General features: G+C 40.0%; 1 protein-coding gene and 1 pseudogene across 1 annotated transcript; both read right to left on the minus strand.

Annotated features, from left to right (window-relative positions):
* Positions 1–3,826: 3,826 nt before the first annotated feature.
* On the minus strand, positions 3,827–4,717 carry LOC113032641 (free fatty acid receptor 3-like). Its single transcript, XM_026185654.1, has one exon. The coding sequence runs from the start codon at positions 4,715–4,717 to the stop codon at positions 3,908–3,910; it is 810 nt and encodes a 269-aa protein (XP_026041439.1). The 3' UTR covers positions 3,827–3,907.
* Positions 4,718–7,389: 2,672 nt separating this feature from the next.
* On the minus strand, positions 7,390–14,757 carry LOC113032443 (myelin-associated glycoprotein-like; annotated as a pseudogene).

A 14,757-nucleotide genomic window follows, 5' to 3' on the forward strand; every position in this document is an offset into this window, starting at 1 on the left:
GAGGGGGAGAGAATGAGAGAAGAAGATGCAGCTGACAGCGTAAAGACGCAGAATAACTCCAGCTTTGTGTTTTTTCATTCTAGTTGACGTACGGGACAAACTGCATTCCTTCTCAGCTCAATATGGAATGCGTCATATTTTCTCTGAATACGGAACGATTCTGTTTTTTATAGGTCGGTTGGCAACTCTACTAACTAACCTTATGAATTAAAAAAAGTTCACTATCAGTAACATCATAGCACCCACCCAGCTGTATAGAAACTCCGTCATGCTAGCTAGTACGCAGTACGAGTTATTGTAACTGATGGTAAAAAGTCAGCACAACGAAAATAAACTACACCTAAACTTGGTTTATATCTGACCCAGTGTCACAGTCCTGGGTCGGTGACCCAGTGTTTTGAGTTTCTTGTGTCTCTGAGTTTTTGTACTTTTATCTTAGTTCTCTTTGTTGCCCCAGTTTATTGTATAGTCTAGTGTGTTAGTTTGGCTTTCGTGTATTCTGTTTAGTTTTCTCAGTATTTGTTGTTGTTCTCTGTTTCTTAGTTGCTCTGTCTCCCCTAGTCAAGTTCGCGTCTCTGTGTTAGACTTCCTGTTTTACTTTGAAGGTCTGTGTCTTATGTGAATGTGTTATGCTTTGCTTCCTTGTCTCGTCAGTTCTGATTTCTCCCAGCTGTGCCCTCCTTCTGTGTCTCATTCCCCTCGTTACTTCCCAGTGTATTTAAACCCTGTGTTTCTCTGAGTCAGTGTCGCGTCATCCCTCATGCTGTGTGATCCTTTTTGTGCATCTCTGTGGAATGTTAGGTTATATTCTCCCAGTCTAGGTTAGTTCTTCATTAGTTGTATCTTTTTCCTGCATCTACAATAAACTGCCCTTTTGAGTTCATTCCCGTGTTGCGAGTCCTGCATTTTGAGTCCTCACCTCCTGCCTGCACACAGCGATTCATGACACCCAGATAGACTGCAGGTCATAACTTCTTACCTGAAGTTCAGTTCACCTGATACTCAGACCGGCAGCCGCCTTGGGTCTCTCCTCCTCCTGCCTCCGCTTTCCCTCATCCACCTGCAGGCCTCTGTGGCAGCTCCGGCATAGCTACCACCAAACAACTGAGTTATTTACACATCGGCCAGCATCTGGCCAATCCAACACCTTTCATTGTTCATACCGTTACAAAGAAATAAGATTATCGGCCCATAAAAATGAAAATGCCCGATGGCCAGTCCTATGGTTGGGCCATCAGTTAACCCTTTACGTGCCAGCTGTGGCACACGTGCCCAGGGTTGTCTGCTTGTTCTCACTACAACTAAAATGCGACAGCAAACGTGGAAGACTTCACACACAACGCGCTCTGTTTAGACCCAGAGCAAAGAGTATTGTTTGACTCATGGCCCTTAATATAAAGACTTCGGACTTTACGTTTTTTCCCAATTTTTGCTTTAAGTTATTTTGTTATATAGATAATAATGTAAATAACCTAATAATGATCCGTATTGCTGTTTTAGAGGAGCGGTGCTTCAAAGGATAGTTGCAGATTTCTGTCAGAATCTGCAGATTATACAGTACAAAGAAAATGTTCACTTTGTCTTCCCAACAGTTTCACTGGATGGCCAGGAAGCATTTACGATGTCTTATCAGGGTGCTTCTCTGGCGTTGATAATTGGCGTCTGTCTTGTGTCAGTGACGGTGGCGGCAGGGGATTCTCTGGCTGGCTGGAGCAGCATCTAATAACCAACTCGCAAAATAAAACAAAATAAAAGCAAAACAACAAACATGAAAACACCAGACATTATGATACAGACTTCTAATTTGCATCGATGTTTTGTCGAAATTCCAGAGGGAGTGTTCGCCTGGGGCGCCAAACAGGCTAGGACCGCCACTGCCTCATCCTTTTCTTTTTATTTTCCATCCTTAAAAATGTTTTTTGACACCCTTCCAATGACTACATTTCTGATAAGTCTTTAGCAAACAACAGATGGATCAACAGAAGAGCCAGATGCATTTACCAGGTCGTTAAGTCAGTTTTTTCCTAATTCTTAATTAAACGACTTTCAGATGCTGTTTACCTGCTGTAAATAGTCTTTATTAGGTCTTCAAAGTTATTACACAAATGCACGCACTGGAGAAACCACAAAATGAAATGAAATCAGTCGAGCACAGAAAAATGGTAGGTCCTGAGCAAAGATGGGACCATAACACTGAACATCTGGAAAGCTCTTCCTCAACATGAGAAAATCCAGCTCCAGGGCAGAAAAAAAATACAAAAATGTTAAAATTTTTATTTTATTGGTGGTAAAACTTTGGAATCTTGTACACCACCATAACTTGTTTTGAGGCATGCTCTGTCATATGGGATCCACCATAACTTCAAATTAAAAATTGCACCTGACTAAAAGGAGCTTGTGTCATGATATGGCTGTGTGGCACGCAGGAGATTGGACCCAAAATGCACGGGAATGAACTCAAAATGCAGCTTTATTTGCTGACTCAAGGAAATGATACAAAACTAAACTAGACTGGGAAAATATAAGCTAAACTTTACAGAAATGCACACATGGGAACACACAGCATGAAGGAGGAGAGAGGACTGAGGGAGATGCTGACTTAAATACACAGAGGGATAACAAGGAGGTGACAAAACATGAGGAACACAGCTGACACGGATAACCATAACGAGACAGGGGAGGCTGGACTGAACAGAATGAACATGAAAACGTGGGACCTTCACAATAAAACAGGAGACATGATGTGGGAGTGGAGGAGAGGCAGACGAGGGAGTGAGGGAACATGAGGGAGAGCACAGACATGACGCGCTGGGGAAATGTGGAAAAAATAACAGAATAAAACACGAAGGGAGACACAGCACAAGAACTCACATCACAATGTGAAACAGGGACACATAGGGAGATACAGAGGGCAGAGATACAAGGGGGCATCCAATAAACTAAACGGAACAACCTAGGGATCTTAGAATAAATAATGAACTAATAAATTACAAAAACACAAGACAACCAAGAACGGTGGGTCAAAATGACTCAGGACTATGACAGCTTGGATAATCTCAACAATATTAACAAGGTTCCATAGTTAGCATCTATTTCATTAAGACTTACAACAACACAGTTCCACTCATTTCAAATGCTTTTATATTCACTGACTGATATTTGGATGTGATTTAAAGTCCAAAGTTCAGGACCAGTAGAGAACTGTAGTTACAGCATCTAATATCCCAGTGATATATATTACATATGAGCTTTGCAGTTAAGGTTAAATAAATTACTATATATTGATACTAATAAAGAAAATCAGTTGTTATATGAAAAAGCTTTCAAAAATAGAGCAAAAAACACAACAAACGAAAAAACTCCAATCATTTAAATCCCACATATTTCACTGACGAAAAATGTGTCTTATCATTTGCTAAAATAAATGTAAAACCTGATTTAGGTGCCTTTTAGAAGTGCCATCACCTCTTACTTAATGTGTGTGATTTGTAATTAACAACATACCTCTTTCTAAATAACTTGCAGACTGCATGAATGCAGAAAAGTGGCCAGTTCAAAATAAAGAAAAGAGGAAGTTTTGTGTCAGGGCTGCAGGGCTCATTTTATATTTTGATATTTGTACTTGAATGAAAAAATAAGTAAATGAAATTTTTATATGCTACAAACATGTCTTTGAATTTTGTAGAAAACAGGAAAAATGGTTTCAAAAGGAAAATACAGTCCTCTCGAAAAATATTAGATCATCATCAGCAGTGAACTTAAATGTGTTAATGGTACATTTAGTTTTGAAAATGTATTTTTCCATTTCTTAGTTAGTGGTGCTGTTGTTCCTTTTCAGTCCTAAAAAAGTGAACCACTTCCTAAAAATGAATGTTTCACTTGAGAAGCGAAAGGTGGACGAGGAAAACTAGAAGATGATGGGATCGATACAGGTGTTGAAACAGCTCAGAAGCAACATGTAGTACCTCCACTCTGGACTTAGTCCCTGGATGTAACCCACTAAATGAGATAAACTGAATGGCAGAACACAAATGAGGAACACAGCAAGAGTCCCTGAGGCCATGCCAATGGCCTTCTGTTTCTGCATCTGGGATATCCCGGATAGGCTGTACAGAATCGAGATGCAGCGCAAGGAGCAGTAAACACAAATAAGAAGAGGTATGAGGCAGAGTACAAAGAAAATCTCCAGACGTACTGGGAGGAGGATCTTCAACTGCTTCTCTGAAAACTGTTCATAACACGCATTGGAGTTATTACTGGCCAGAGATGGGTGATGCTGGATGATGAAAATGATACTGCAGTGTGCTGATGAGATGAGCCAAACAGCAACACTGATAACAATTGCATACACAGGTTTCTGCAGTAGATGATAGGTGATAGGAAATGCTACTCCTATGTAGCGGATCACACTGACTGCCATCAGCAGCAAGGAGCTGGTGTAGATTGTGGAGAAAAAGGTGAAGGAAGTGATGGAGCACATGAAGTTGGGAAGATCCCACTTCATACCAGATGCTGCCTCGTGCATCTTGAAAGGAAGGATGACCAAAAACAGCAGGTCGGAGATGGTCAAATTAAGCAGCAGGATGTCTGTTGGACGTAGCTTGGAACAGATCTTGGTACTAAACGCATAGAGAGCCAAGAGATTACAGGGGAAGCCGATCAGGAATGAAATGATGTAAACTGAGAGAATGATCTCAGTCCTCACTGTAGACACCATTATTGACCTAAATCAACATTTAGAAAAAAAAAACACATATCAACTGAAATGTTTTTGGTTAGAAAGACAAATGACATTTTAAAATTACTTTCTATTTTTTACACTTGGAACAACTTTGTGTGTAAGCATGTTGTTGTCCAAAAAAGAAGTAGCTTAGCTTTTTTCTTTATACCATTTCTTTATACCTGTTTCTGTCCTAAAAATCCCTCACAAAGCATCCTTGAATAAACTTACATTGTCTAGAAAGAGTGTGGTAATACCAAACAATTATTTTATACTGGATAAATTTTCCTCTGGCTTCCCAGACAAATTTTCCATTTTTGAAAATAATAACACATCACACATCACAGCCTTTTTGGCAGCTAAGATCTTCTGTTGTTTCTATTTTGTTAGAGGCACATTTCATACAACAGGGATGCAAATAACTAAATAATTTATATAGTATGGGGTTAGTGCTATGATGATTCTGGTTTTCTTTTAATAATAATGTCTGATTTGCATTTTACATTTTCCTGTTTATTTTTAATTGGTGTACTTATTTCAATTAATGAACTTATTTATTTGTAACCAGGTTGAATTTGTCATTTATTAAAATGTGTTGAAATATTAAAAATGGCGAAATTCATCTTAAAATGTCAAGTAATAATAATGTTAACAAGACGTCCACAAATCCAAATGTGGTCGTTGTGGACTATAAAAAGCCCGTACACGGCGGTCCTACCAATGTCAACACTAGACGTTAGACGTCGAAAAAGATTTTGCTTGGGTTTACAAAACAACCCCATCAATTGGACTAAAACTGTACGTCTAAAAGTGACATTTAAAAGACATCACTCTGCACAGTGGGTTCATTCTTTTGAATAGGACAGCAAGCTGAAGATACTGGTATGTCTTCTGATTTATACCAGATGATTTTGTAACTGGATAACTATGTTTCAACAGCCTCTAATAACACTGACACAGAATGAATAGCATATTTGCTTATTACTGCAATATCATCAGCATATAATTTGTCTTCTCTGTCACAGACATTTGATTTTAAAGAATTCAGATCAGCATGATGACGTTTGAGCAATAGATGCAGTTGTAACCTCAGTTGTAATTGTGATCCTGTTTCCGTTTTCTAAAAATATGATTAAAATAACTTTTGGATATGATTTTAATTGCTCAATTTCTTAATTGCAAGCAGGCTCTGGTATGTTTCATTTCATTAGGTAAATAAATTTACTTACGCAGCAGCAGAAGATTCCAAAATGCTGTGACTAAAACAACAACTAGTCTGACTCCGGCTGTATTTCATGAAAGACTTACAGGTTAACTCGTGGGTTCAAAGATAAGCTGATATAAAATGTGAGAAACTGGAAACACTGAGTCAAGCTCCATCAAACACACAGGGGACTACAAAAAGCTATAGCAGCCACCAGTGAGTTAATATTAACTCAAATGCAAAACTGCAATTGATGTTGGCTCTTCTTTGTCTGAAATTCTATAATCATAAACTTTTATATATTCAAATATATAAAATATATATATTCAGTATATTTTATATTCAAACTTAGACCTCTCATAGAAGAGGGCATTGTGTAAGAAATTGTTTTTCACAATATTTTAATTATCCTTATTTGAATATATTCCCACCTTGGCATGATTATAGATGTTTGTCAGTTTTGCAGTGGAGTAAAGAACAAGTATTCTTCTGCTTGCAATTCAGTTTTCTGTTGTTTAAATATTGATTTCCTTGTTTGTTACAACACGTTAAGATTGCAACAGGAAATAAAGATAGACATGTATATGTTCAAAAATATAACTGATGCTTTGGCGAAACTATCTAGTCTAACAGTGACAAGTCTAAAAGAATTGCTTAAGAGAAAACTGAGAGTACAAAAGTATGTCACTCTAATATGCATTGCAAGTAGACTATATTGCTCCAACAATCAATGGAACCTACTGTGTGAGACAGCAGCAAATTCCCTCTGGTCATTACTCCAGATAAACCCTCATGTTGCAATACAAATTTTGTGGGAAGTAAAATATATAATTTTACTACTTTTAGATGTTTGAGAAATTACAATAGTTAAAAAAACAATAGCATAACATAACTGTACAGTCTGATTTAAGCAATTTGATTATATGTGTCAAGATCTACATCAACTTCCATTCTGATACATGTAGGGTGATTTCATATGCTTTAAACTTGAAATGAGTATTTTCTGTGGTAAAACCTCGTCAGGTGGCTCTGTTTCATTTTTGCTTTGGAGAAGCGTTTCACTGTTTTGGTAGTGTTGAGATCTCGCCGATCTTTGCATTTCTTCCAGGAAATCATTGTCATAAACACAGGAAAGTCTTTCCATCTCCAGGGCTCTGTCAGGTCTGTGTAGGTGTATTTGTGTGTCTTCATTTTGTGAGCTAGCAAAAGTTAGAAGAAAAATATTACAAAGCCACCCAGAAACTTTAAATATTTTTGCTCATTTAGAGACATACCATGTTATATTCTGCAGCAACTGACCCCCAATCATTGTGTAAAGGTTTTTGCTGCCTTGCATATATATATTTGAGCTCTTACAGAAGAGATTACTCAGATAAATAAGGCTACTTTACTTATTGCATACCAATTATCATATCTTTACAACACATCATCAAAACTGAGGTAGCTTCACTTGAAATGATTTTCCTCACCGATGAAAAATGTTGTTTATCTGTTGTTGCTGGACTTGACCTCCTCCAAAAAATAATCTAAAAGATGTTTGAATTTAGTAAATTTGAAATATATGTTTGTCAAGTATTTAAAAAGAAATCTGTGTTAATACTTTTACATCTTAAACACCAAAAACAATAACATGAAACACAGTTTACTAACCTCTTTACAGGATATTTTCTGTAAATGAGAACAGCACATCCAAAGAGGAAAATCATTCCTGGAAGCATGAGCCACAGCAAAAGGGCTGAAAAACAAAGAAACATTTTTTACAGACACACATTCAATTCAATTCAATTCAATAAAACTTTATTGATCCTGAAGGTTGACCCTGAAGGAAATTGGGTAAACACCATTCATGCCTGAATACACAAACATATACACACTGTTAGTCTTAAGTGCTACTTACTTGATTCTGACAAACTGACTGCAGGTATCTTTTTGGTGTCACTTCCATGTGGGTTTCTGCCTGTGCACGATACATTGGTCTGGGTTTTAACTTTAATCTTTATTTCCCCAAAGACTACATGTTTCTTATTTGTCAAAGCAGAGGTGAATGAGGACAAATGGGTGTAATTTCCATTTATAATCCAGTATATAGAAGCATTAGGGGATGCATCAACCAAACAGATACACCTCAGAAGGTCTCCTGTAAGGTGGCACGAGGTCTCAGGTAGGATTACAGGGCGATCTAAAAAGACCAAATATAAATCAGAATCAGAATCATGATCAGAATCGTGTTTATTGGCCAAGTATATGTGCAGACACATACAGGGAATTTGGTTCCGGTAGATGGTGCCTCTCAAGCACAGCAATGTAAATCACACACACACACACGCACGCACGCACGCACGCACGCACGCACGCACACACACACACACACACACGTGTCTGTATATACACATTACACATACATACACAACGCTGTGTAAACCAACTATAAATAACTAATCTAAAGTTATATACATAAAATACAGAAATGAAATGAGGTGGAATGAATACTACAGAATGTACATAAGGTGCAGCTGCAGTCTGGCAGTGGGAGCAGTGTGACAGGTCAACTGTTTAGAAGGGAGATGGAGAGGGGAAAGAAACTGTTCCTGTGTCGGGTGGTCCTGGTCTGCAGGCTTCTGTACCGTCTGCCAGAGGGCAGCAGATCAAAAAGTCTGTGACCAGGGTGTGAGGGGTCTGTGATGATTTTCCCTGCCCGTTTCCTGGTTCTTGAGAGGTACAGATCCTGGATGGAGGGCAGGGGGACGCCGACGATCCTTTCTGCTGCCCGTACAGTCCGCTGCAGTCTGTTCCTGTCCTGTTTAGTGGCTGCTCCATACCAGACTGTGATGGAAGAGCACAGGACAGACTCAATGACCGCAGTGTAGAACTGGATCAGCAGCTCCTGTGGGAGACTGTACTTCCCCAGTTGTCTCAGGAAGTACATCCTCTGCTGGGTCTTTTTGAGGATGGAGTTGATGTTGGTCTCCCACTTCAGGTCCTGGGAGATGGTGGTACCCAGGAACTTGAAGGTCTTCACAGTCGACACAGGGCTGTCTGATATGGTGAGGGGGGGCAGAGTTGAGGGATGTCTCCTGAAGTCCACTGTCATCTCTACAGCTTTAAGAGTGTTCAGCTCCAGATTGTGCTGACTGCACCAGAGTACCAGCCGCTCAACTTCCTGCCGGTATGCAGACTCATCACCATCCTGAATGAGGCCAATGACAGTGGTGTCATCTGCAAACTTTAGAGTTTAACAGCCGAGTTCTTGGAAGTGCAGTCGTTAGTGTAGAGGGAGAACAGTAGTGGTGAGAGGACACATCCTTGAGGGGCACCAATACTGAGGGACCGAGTTTCAGAGGTGATCTCCCCCAGTCTCACTTGTTGCTTTCTATCTGTCAGGAAGCTGGTGATCCACTGACAGGTAGCTGGTGACACGCTGAGCTGGGAGAGTTTGGAGGAGAGAAGTTCAGGCACAATGGTGTTAAAAGCTGAACTAAAGTCCACAAACAGGACCCTGGCATGAGTTCCCGGGCGGTCGAGGTGTTGCAGGATGTAATGCAGCCCCATGTTTACTGCATCATCCCTACCGACCTGTTTGCCCGGTAGGCAAACAGTATATTAGGTATATTAGTAGGCAAATAGCATATTTGCCGGTAGGCAAATATTACTACATCACATTTATGCAAACCTCTTAGATATGTGTGGTTTATAACTTTCAGTGAACATGAAAATTATTTATCATCTTGGCCTAAACTTACAATTTATAAGGCCCTTTTTGACAAAACTCCCTAGAATGAAGAGTGGTGGAAGTCTAAGGAAACCATGATGTCTTTCTGCTAAAAATTAGTTTCTGGCAGAAATTAAGATTATTTACATGCATTTTAGCCACTGTAAGTTTTAAGGTTTTTGAAGCTTAAAATTATTTATGGCAAAGAGAAGACAAGTGGAATGACAAAGAGATATGATAAATATAAATATCCTACAACTGCTTAACAACAGTAAGTGAGTAAAACATAGTTTAAATTGTTCATGCTTGTCTACATACATGCAGACACTTTCACGGGGCATACGCTAACATCTCCAACAAAGCTTTAAAATCATATGCACACTCATGACCAAAAAATGCCTACAAATGGGGCTAGTCACTACAAGCTGCAGTCAGTTGCAGAACAACAACAACAACAAAAACAAACTTTATTTATAGAGCACATTTAAAAACTAGCTGTATACCAAAGTGCTTAACATAAAAGACAGAAAAGTAACATGAGTATTATAAGGCCTTAGCAAAGTATCAAATATACTCACAGGTCATTGCCACTAATACACAGGGGTAGTATAAAATGCATATCAAGTAAAAACATAGTAAAAGCACAAGCCATAAAAAATATGTATAAAGAAAAATAGAGTAAGTCTAAGAATCAGGCACGAGCATTAACAAGCAGGAAAAGCGAGATTAAACAAATAGGTTTTTAACCGTGATTTAAAAGATTGGATAGAATCGGACGCCCGGATCGCAATCGGAAGGTTATTCCACAACTCTGGTGCAGCCAGGGCAAACACCCGGTCACCTCTAGACTTCAGCCGAGATCTAGGCTGCACCAAGAGTAACTGAGTAGATGATCTTAATGCTCTGGCAGGAACATACGATTTAAGGAGTTTGCTAAAGTAGCTCGGTGCTGTGTTGTTGGTAATTTTAAACGTAAGCAGCAGTATTTTAAATTGGATGCGGTATTTAATGGGCCAGCTAGAACAGGGGATAGCTCAGTAGGTAGAGTGGTGGCCCCATGATCGGAAGGTCGGGGGTTTGACTCCACTGAACGGCTACCCTGAGGTACCCCTGAGCAAGGTACCGTCCCTACACACTGCTCCCTGGGCGCTACATTGGTGGCTGCCCACTGCTTCACTGGGTGAATGGGTTAAATGCAGAGGAACTATTTCCCTATGGGGACTAACACACACACTTTACTTTACAGGGGTGATACAGGCAAACTTCCCAGCTCTGGTCAGAATGCGTGCCGCAGCATTTTGGACTGTCTGCAGTCTATGAAGGAGGGCAGAATGAAGACCGAAATACAGTGAATTGCAGTAATCCAGCCTAGAAGTCACAAAGGCGTGGATGAGCTTTTCCAGGTCCTTATGTGAAACATAGTGCCGAGCCTTAGAGATGAGACGCAGTTGGTAGAAACTAGATCTAACTACAGCAGACACTTGTTTATCGAATTTGAACGAGCTGTCAAGCAACACGCCCAAATTGCTAACAGTGTCAGAAAGGGAGCTGGTAAGGGAACCAAAGGCATCACAAAGTTGGCCATGAGGAACGTTGCTGCTAAATACCGCAATTTCAGTTTTCTTATCATTTAGGATAAGAGAGTTTGCTAAGAGCCAATCTTTGACCTTACGCATGCACTCTTGAAAGCAGTGCAAGGACAAAGCAAGATCATCATTTAGTTCAAAGTAGATCTGTATATCATCAGCATAGCAGTGAAAGGCGATGCGGTATTTCTCAAAGATTGCACTTAGAGGGAGCATATACAGTGAGATAAGAGTAGGGCCCAACACAGAGCAAGTGCCCAGGTTGACAGAGAAGGACCTATTGGAGAGGTATGATTTAAACCAATCAAGGGCAACACCTTTAATGCCTACAGTATGCTTAAGCCTCGCTAATAAGATGTTGTGATCTACCATATCGAAGGCCGAGGATAAATCCAATAAAACTAGGGCCGCAGAGCGTCCAGTATCAGCAATTAGAAGAAGATCGTTGAGGACTCTAAGCAACGCTGTTTCAGTGCTATGATGTGGTTTGAAGGCAGACTGGAATTTATCATTAATGTGATTCCAGCCAGAGAGTAAGGAAGAATTCAATAGCGATAAAATACTGGGTCCAATTACATCGAAGCAGTCCTTAACTATGCGAGATGGGAGGGTATCATGTATAGGATTAGTATTGTTCAGTTGTTCAACTAAATGCTTAAGAGTAAGGAGTGACACGGGCTCAAACTGATGGAAAGTAGACGAACAACCAGGGCTACAAACAGGGCTAGACATTAAAGGAAGTGAAGACTTAAGAGATGAAACTTTATCTAAGAAGTGATTTAAAAATTGTTCACAAAGAGCAGGAGAGCACACCAGCGGCATAACAGGGCAGGGATTGACCACTAAATTAAAAATTTTAAATAGCGTTCGGGGATTGTGACCATTAGCCAGGATAATTTTTGATAGGAAAGCCACCATTTTGGCAGCAGTTTGGAATTTCGAGTGGCTGGCACATAGGATTTCATAAGATAACTGGAGTTTATCTTTTCTCCACCTCCTCTCATCGCGAAAGAGTTCAATTTACAGGGACTGGTGTTTTTGACTGACGCTAGGAGGTTGCTATTCTATTTTTACTCATATGACTGAGCAACTGACTTGCTCTTAAATATGAAGTAGCTTCGTCAAATTGTGTGTCCAGTGTTGGGCACTTATTTCGGTTGAGCTGATTTAACATACCCTTGTTTGTCTAAAGTTATCTCTGGATGGTGGTGTGTGAGCTGAAACTTCTTGTTCTAATTCTTTCCAGATTATTTTAATTGATTAAATAAAATATTTAGCACTAAGATAAGCGTGTCGTAGAAACTAACAGTTGGTAAAGACGCAAAGTTTCGGTGTTTTTTTGCTTCAGGCTGGGGTCCTTCTGATGTTGTTTTCCCCGCACGGTGGCACGGTGGTTAGCACTGTTGCCGCACAGCAAGAAGGTCCTGAGTTCAATTCCACCATCAGGCCAGGGTCTTTCTGTGTGGAGTTTGCATGTTCTCCCCGTGTTTGCGTGGGTTCTCTCCGGGTACTCCGGCTTCCTCCCACCGTCCAAAGACATGCAGCTTGTGGGGATAGGTTAATTGATTAATCCAAATTGTCACTAGGTGTGAATGTGCGAGTGAATGCGAGTGTGAATGATTGTCTGTCCCTATGTGTTAGCCCTGCGACAGACTGGCGACCTGTCCAGGGTGTACCCCGCCTTTCGCCCTATGACAGCTGGGATAGGCTCCAGCGCCCCCCGCGACCCTGAAAAGGATAAGCGGAAGCGAATGGATGGATGGATGGATAAATAAAATATTGATATTTGGTTTCCTTGTAGCGATGCAATTCAAAATATAATATTCCTTTCCCACACCCCTGCTAAGATGACAAATATTGATATATTTTCTACGATGAATAGCCTATTTTTATTATGTTATTGTGGTTTGTTGTTGTTGTTGTGTGTGTGTGTGTGTGTTTCTTTTTTTCTTACACTGAACATCCAGATCCACCCAGACGGACTGTTGCACTCCAAAAGCATTTTGAGCCATGCAGGACAGAGATGTATCTCGTGCAATGTTGTTGAAATGCTTTGTACTCTGAGTTGAATTTTTGATCTTGTGCTGGTCTAATTGTCTTATAAACCATAAGTATTTGTGTGGTGGTGGGTTACTATTAGCAACACACTCAATGTTGATGCTGTCACCTTCCACCACAACTTTCTTTTCCTTTTTCACTGTAACAGTGACAGGCTTATCTGTGGATATAGGAAATCATAACAACAAGACAGTTTGTTAAGATAAATAAATGTAGGTCTACGATTTACTGTATTTAGAGCACATATTGCTTTTCTCACATAAAATGTTGAGTGTCATTTCACTTCCAATGGTAAAGGTTTTAAACTTAGCCGAACAGCGAATCCTCCTGTTATGCATCAGATATGTTGCTACTCCTCGCAGTGTCTTTTGGTAGAACCACTGGCCATGCACTTCCATGTGGAAATCCACAAAAGTGTAGTTTTCCAGAAGTGTGTTTGCATTCCATTGAAGCGATGGAGGTAAGAAAGGGCAAGAGTAGATTATGCTGCAGTTGGCCTGGAAATTCTCCCCTTCCACCATTTTCTTCTGTATGTAGATTATGGGAGCTTTTCTTTCTAGAAGTTAAAAAAAACAACAAACAAAACGTAATAAAGAGAAAAAAATGTCTTGTATATCTTGAGATTTAGAATTTTCTAAATGACATGTACTGTATGGCAAATTGCTATTGTACACTTAAACCAAGTAGCCGTGTTATGTGCTGGGTTTCTTGGATGTGTAACAGATTTTGAGTTTTCCAAATTCTGTCAGAACTAGTTTTTAGTTGTTTTTATTTACATTTTCACAGAATTTTTTTATATATATATATTTTTTATTAAGCTCCTGCAACCATGGTCATTTTCTAAATAATACTTTTTGGCTTTTTGCCTTTATGGTGATATTAAAGTGAGATGAACAGGGAGGCAGGGAGGAGAGAGTGAGAGGGGAAGAAATGCAGCAAAGGGCCTCATACCCATACCCGGGTGCTGCTCTATAACACATGTGGTTGCCCAGTCACCCACTCATCCACTGAACTAAACTGGCACGTAACATTGGTCAGTCTGACTTAAATGGAAGTTTGACAATATTCACTTACCAACACTGATAGTTACAGTTTGATCATGGAATGTCTGAGTTGTCTGAGAGTCTGGATTGATCCACACATAAACACGTAGGTTATGGTCAGCTGTGCTCACATTGTCAATCATCAGGGTGCAGTTTCCCTCTGCAGCGTTGCCAGATACTTTGGTGCGTCCTCTGAACTGCTGTTCCACGTTATAAGAATAAACTCCATCATAAACAACAGGATACTTTAGATTATGATACTGGTACCAGATAACTCGATCGTAAGGTTCTGTCTGACATGGCACCACAACACAGGTTCCTTCATCAGCAACAACTGTTTTGGGTACTCTAACGCTGAAGCCTTTCACCTGCTGGAGAACTGAGGTACCTCAAAAGGGTGAGAGGAAGAGGAGAGCAGAAGGGAAGATCAAAAACAT

This window comes from Astatotilapia calliptera, chromosome 11, assembly GCF_900246225.1.
Source record: "Astatotilapia calliptera chromosome 11, fAstCal1.2, whole genome shotgun sequence".
NCBI classification, from domain to species: domain Eukaryota; kingdom Metazoa; phylum Chordata; class Actinopteri; order Cichliformes; family Cichlidae; genus Astatotilapia; species Astatotilapia calliptera.

What these genes read in the sequence shown, in the direction of transcription:
- LOC113032641 (XM_026185654.1), bottom strand. Translation starts at nt 4,717, where the DNA reads ATGGTGTCTACAGTGAGGACTGAGATCATTCTCTCAGTTTACATCATT.